A 6,000-nucleotide genomic window follows, 5' to 3' on the forward strand; every position below is an offset into this window, starting at 1 on the left:
GCACACTGGTTTTTCACATAGACTTCTGGGAAATTTCTAGGGCACTGGATTTTGGGATTGTAGATTCAGACAGCTCTACAAAATGGCGAAGGCACTACATGGTGCACTAAATAGTGAGTAGGGAAGGAATTGGGACACAACCATAGTTCTATCCAGGCAGTAAGGAGAGATGACCTTTCTTTTTGTTCACCTGTGACACATGCACCCTTTGTGTACCAGGTGGAAAAAAATATAATTGAGGCCAAAATCTCTTACGGGTCTCAAAATCCACTAAAAAAAATCTTATACCATGGTCCGGGTGAATACTGGATTCTGATTGGCTGCTGGATGTGGATTAAAAAGTGATAATCCACAGGGATAGTGCATAACGCCTAAAATAGAAGTTCCAGTCAACCACCATCTTAAAAATGACAAGATTTACTAAAAGCAAAAAGTACCTTAGCTCTCCTAATTTCATGTTTTATGGGTTTTCTGTTCATTATTTGACTGTATTTACTGCTCTATTGTCTCTGTATTCCTACTGTCCTGTGGGAAAGAACCTTGCTGCATAATTTAAGGTCATGGACGACTAAAAGTACAACTGAATATTACAAATACAATACAGAATGGATTCATGCATTCATAATTTGGATATTAGAATTCCAAAAGCCTGCAGAAATGAATAGAGAACACTTAACTGTGTTAATTTTGCGCTGATTCATTGATTTCTTCTTTTGTTTAGCGGCGCTAATGGCTTTGTGCAGGAAAGCAAGCTTTTTATTACAAATGAGGTTCTTGTCTGTATCTTTGCTGATAGTTGTAGACCACTTTTGGACATGTGTTACAACAAGACTGTTAGTTTTGCCGGGTAGTAACTCACCGCACTGCCCCCAAAAACTCGATCAATGAAATGTCAAAAACTGCTGAGTCACAGTTGGGCTGTGTGGAGGGTTGTATGGCCTGCAGCAGGCCTGCACTGCAAGGACCAGACTCTTCTTTCTTCCTCTGCCTTTGAGCTACACTTTCTCTCCCTCCACATACTCCACAAAACTTGTGTTCACCTAGTATTAAGTGAAAATGAATTTTGGGTGTAACAAATAAATTAATAAATAAATAAAAATCACTGCTGGCAAAACCGCCAAAAAGATGATTGTGGCCAAAATGTCTTATGGCGCTCAAGAATATTTCAAAATCCACAAACAAACCAAAACACATTAGGGATAGCTAAAGGAAGTTTGTAAATTATTATGGGATGGCCTCCGGACTATTTTGGACCAAAGTGTGAAATTAGTTGATTTTGACATTTTTGCACTAGATGAGAAAAGAAAAGTTTAGTTTGAGGGGTTTTCACAAAATTTTACAAATATTTCGCCAGGTTAAGTCTACAACCACAACCAAGGTTTTGTCGACCTTTGACCTCAGGAAGAGGCTGCCGTCTTGAATTTAAAAAACAAAAGAATACACACCTTAGGTACCAGTTAGATATTGAAACTCCAGCCAGGGATTTGGATCTATCACCTCCTAACGTCTGGAGCATCACTGATGCTGAACAAACCCATATATGAACATATTAGTAATGCAACAAAAAAGCCTCTGTTGCCATGGAAATCCAAAAATGCACTTTTGTAAATTCTTCTAAAAATTACACAGATCTGTCTGTTAACCCTCAGTGACCAGAAACTAAAATGGTTGCTATGGAGATTAAACCAGCCGAAAAGCTGCTATTGTGGAAAAAAAAATATATATATATATATTTTTATTTGTCCCACGCAGCTCTGATTAGGATGGCGGGGAAGTGTTGGCGTGTAGCAGCCGCTCCGCCTGTTAGGGCGGGCCAGAAAAGGATATGCAGCTTAAAAACTTTATTTTGTTTTATGTTTTTCCTTTAGAATAAAAAAAACTTGTGTGTTTGTGAGATCATTCATCCTTGAATGTTTGAATTGTGTTTTTGGGTTTCAGGTCTGGTCACATCCCTGTCTGAGGGCTGGCACAGCCTTCTCCTGGACCTCCAGAACCGCCTCAACAAAGTCATCAAAAGTGTGGGAAAGATCGAGCACAGCTTATATCCTTCTACCAGTTCTGCTTCTGTGAGCGGCACTTACACAGGCGCCGCAACTGGACTAACAAAGAGTCATGTTTCAATGCCTGTGAAAGGAGCCGAACAATTCTGGACAATTCTTCTAATGTCTACACATTTTAATGTAATTGAGCTTTTTTTTTTTTGGTAAATACATCAAAAGAAGATTTTTTTTTTTAAAGTGCAGAGGTGGTAAATTTGAATTTATTGAAAATATAAGCTTTAATAAAGAAAAAATATGAACTCCTTAATTGTTGGAAAAGCTTCAGCAGAGCTTCTTAAATCAGGATTTACTTAGAAAACTGAGTTTTGTTGTTTATATTTGTTCACTCTGCCTGAGGAAAGTTAGAATGCTGGTACCCAGAGGTATCCTCCCGAGGCAAAAGCACCAGAATGGATTTTTCTTTGACTGCGTGATACCTGGAGGTCCTTCTACACAGAGCGTAAAACGGAGCAGGCCACAGGATTCATAGACGGGGACCTGATCGAAAGCTTCCTGGATCTCGGCCGGGCAAAGATGCAGGAGGTCGTCAGCACTCTCCAAGTAAGACTTCATGTTCACTCGCGCCCGTTCCCCTCCAACGACTCGCCTGACACAGTTTTCCCTTAAGGACATCATGACTCTCTCCACGCCGTTTAGCCGCAGCACCGTGGATTTAAAATGCAACTGCACGTGACCATTTTCAGGAAAATGTTCTTCCAGCCTCCGCCCTTCTGCTGCCGTGAATAATTCATCTGAACTTTAGAAATAGCTCCCAGTTGCTGTTCATGTTGGAAAGCTGTAGGTTCTTCGTGCACTAACTCACTGTTAAAGTCCCACTCCGCTCACCTTTTGATGTGTTGTAAACGCATTCCCGGTGGTCTTTTCAAGGTGATTATGTCCTTTTTAGCCAAAAATAAAAAACTGTCTGCAGAGCAGCAGCAGTACATCATTCACCTCTGAGTTTGGGGCGGGACCATTTGTGTGGAGCAACCCCACTTCCCCTCCCTGTTGCTGAGAGCTCTCTGTTTACAAAGTCTCCCCCTAGCTTACCGCCCCTCACTCCCCCCAAACTAACATTAACAAAAATGGGACAGTTTTGATCCAGATTTCAGCTCAGACGAGGAAAACAAAGATGTCCGTGTATTTAGAAAAGTCCATCAAAGATGAACGGTGACATAGCGAGGAACACTGCACCTCCAATCCTATTTTAGGAGAAATCCAACACAAAGAGTCATTGCAGTGGGGGGTGGAGTCGATTGTACTTTCGTGTTTTACTTTAGCTTCCAGTAAAAATTAAATTTAAAAGATTCCATCACTTGATTCATGTTAAAAACCTCTTCACCTTTATGGAAACACGCTTTCCAAACAAAAGCTTGTCTTCTGTGAAAGCAAAAAAAAATAAAAAAGTCATTCAGGAGATCACCTGTCCCTGAAAACGCTGCTTTCTCCCCCCATGTGTGCGTCCGTCATGTGGGCGGGGTCGGTGTTGGAGCACCCAGCGCTCACAGCGTGATGCCATTTGTGTTTCAGATCGATGATGGTGGCGGCATGAAGCGTGAGGCCACAGTGGACGAGGTGATCAAGATCGTGGAGGAGCTGACGAGGATCCACTAGTGTGGCTCGCCGTTCGGGGGGGGGTCCATTGAAACTGCTACTGTGGTGGGGGGGTTTTCCAGATGTGTAAATAACTATAAATAAATGATGTGTTCCCGTTTGTCCTTCAGACGTCAATGACTTGTCAGCTGTTAAGAGTGCAGGCCCCCCCCACCTCATTTAAGACGAAAGTCCAAGCGGGTAATGACCCGTTTCCAAACCCCGACAACCATCTTGGTCTGCGTGTGTTTGCGTGTGCGCGTGTGCGTGACGAGGAAAAATCGCCGATTTTTCGGCACCAAAAAGCTCTCTGGGACATTTGTGACCATAACTGGCAAACTGATCCTCCGAGATCAGATCTGACTGATTTAGACTTCCAGGTGTGATCCGCTAGCGTCTGGAGTGAACCTGCTGGAAGAGAAATAAAATGAGGAAGATGATAGATTTATAGCTATTTTGTCTTTGTGAAGGTTTCCTTGTTTATTTCAAATAAACTTTGCTTTAGTACTGATAACGTCTGCATGTCTGTGTCGTTCTTTCACGTTCTGATCGCTGATCACCCTTCATCCTTTTCAGATACTCAAAAAGTCTATTTAAAAAAAAAAAGTTTCTTTTTCTTCCCTTTTTTTTTACAATTTTTTTTCATAACCGACTGCAGAAGAAAGTTTTCCTTTTCCAAAACAAACTGAAGTGAGAATCGTTCCTAGCGAGTTTGAGGAAGCCTCTTGTGTATTTATCTTCCTCGTTGGTTGGATTTTCATACGGTTGTATTATATTATGTTGTATTATATTGTTACAAATAGAAATCCTTTATGCAGACATTGAATTTTACAAGTTGAATTTTCATCTTTTTTGTCAAATACAAAATATTTGACTGTTCAAATTTGTAATTATAAATAAATTGACCAAAAAGAATTTAAGCCAGCTGCCAGTATTGCTATGAAGCACATAATCGGCTCAAATTATGCAAAAACCTTTAATTTATGCTCTGATAATGTAGGTATGTGAATTTCAATAAAATGATTCATGCACTTCTTATTTTGATTTGAAATTGTTTATTTCAAGCAATCAAATAAGAATAATACATAAAAAAAACATTACAATCATCAGTTATACATTTATACAATGACAAAATTAAATATGAACATATAAATATAATTTTAACTTTCTAAAGGCTTCATTTTAAACTAAAATACAAACATTTGTTTGCTATTTTAAGTTTTTCTCTGCCCTTCCTATATGGTAAATGGCGTATACTTATATAGCGCCTTTCTTCCTACAAGGACAAAGCGCTTTACAGTCACAGACCCATTCACCCAGTCACACACACATTCACACACACAGTCACACACTGGTGGTCGCTCCGCTGCCAAACACAGGCGCCCGCCTACCACCAGAGGCAAGGTGGGGTTCAGTGTCTTGCCCAAGGACACTTCGACTCATGGGCGTGCAAGGCGGGAATCGAACCTGCAACCTTACGATCATGGGACGACCGCCCTACCGCTGCACCACGGCCGCCCCTTATATAGCCATCACTTTTTTCCGTAGCCTCGGTTTTTTGTTGGATTTGCACGCAGCCTGCAGCACATTCTGCCATGATGATGAACAGCTGACTGTGGTGAAACCCTTAGAAAAGTTGTTGTCTTTAGGTGAAATGTTTGCAGATGTATCACGAATGAACCACGTTAAAACCACGAAATAAGTATGATTTAACCACGCAAAGAACACGTACACCAATGTAGAACTGTGTGTGATGAATGCGCTGTTTATAAGCATTCATTAGTGATTTGTATTTCAGGTATGTAATTTGAACAGGACGCGTGCGCCGTATGCGCAATAAAAAATGTACATTTTGGCGGTAAATGCGTGAAAATTCTTGTAAATGTACATGGGACAGTTGGGGAAGGCCACAAATTTGCATATGAATCTCGCAAAAATCCCCCACAATTGTGGAAGATTTACAGTCTTCTTTCTCTTTCAGCTTTTTTCCCATCAGGGGTCGCCACAGCGAATGAGTCGCATGGTAAACTTGGCAATGTTTTACGCCGGATGCCCTTCCTGACGCAACCCTCTCAAAGCAACCAGGCTTGGGACTGGCACAGAAGTAGAGAAGGGAATAGGGAGCAGCCTGGAGTTGAACCCTGGTTTCACGGACGGAAGGCGCCGCAAACCAGCACGAGCTAAACCGGCTCCCTACTTGTGGAAGATTTACAGTAATTGCGTAAAAACTACGTAAAATACATTTAAACTCAGTGATTCTCAACTGACCAAAACTTTTGACCAACTCAAAACCGAATTCACATAAAGACCCATCGGCCGAAAACCTCGACGTACATCTGCGCTCAAGAAAGAAAGAAATTCCCTTCCT

At 41.2% G+C, this 6,000-nt stretch overlaps 1 protein-coding gene across 1 annotated transcript in view; it reads left to right on the plus strand.

Moving 5' to 3' along the window:
- The window catches only part of ddb1 (damage-specific DNA binding protein 1), a 51,167-nt gene extending 47,021 nt beyond the window's left edge, over window positions 1-4,146 (plus strand). The window contains exons 25-27 of the mRNA XM_004066854.5: window positions 1,939-2,041; window positions 2,477-2,600; window positions 3,570-4,146. Coding sequence (XP_004066902.1) covers window positions 1,939-2,041; window positions 2,477-2,600; window positions 3,570-3,653 — 311 coding nt within the window. The 3' untranslated portion in view covers window positions 3,654-4,146. The remainder of the gene's footprint in view (window positions 1-1,938; window positions 2,042-2,476; window positions 2,601-3,569) is intronic.
- Window positions 4,147-6,000: the final 1,854 nt, after the last annotated feature.

Source organism: Oryzias latipes, chromosome 3 (genome assembly GCF_053564925.1).
Source record: "Oryzias latipes strain Hd-rR chromosome 3, Olatipes_Hd-rR_3.1".
Lineage (NCBI taxonomy): Eukaryota > Metazoa > Chordata > Actinopteri > Beloniformes > Adrianichthyidae > Oryzias > Oryzias latipes.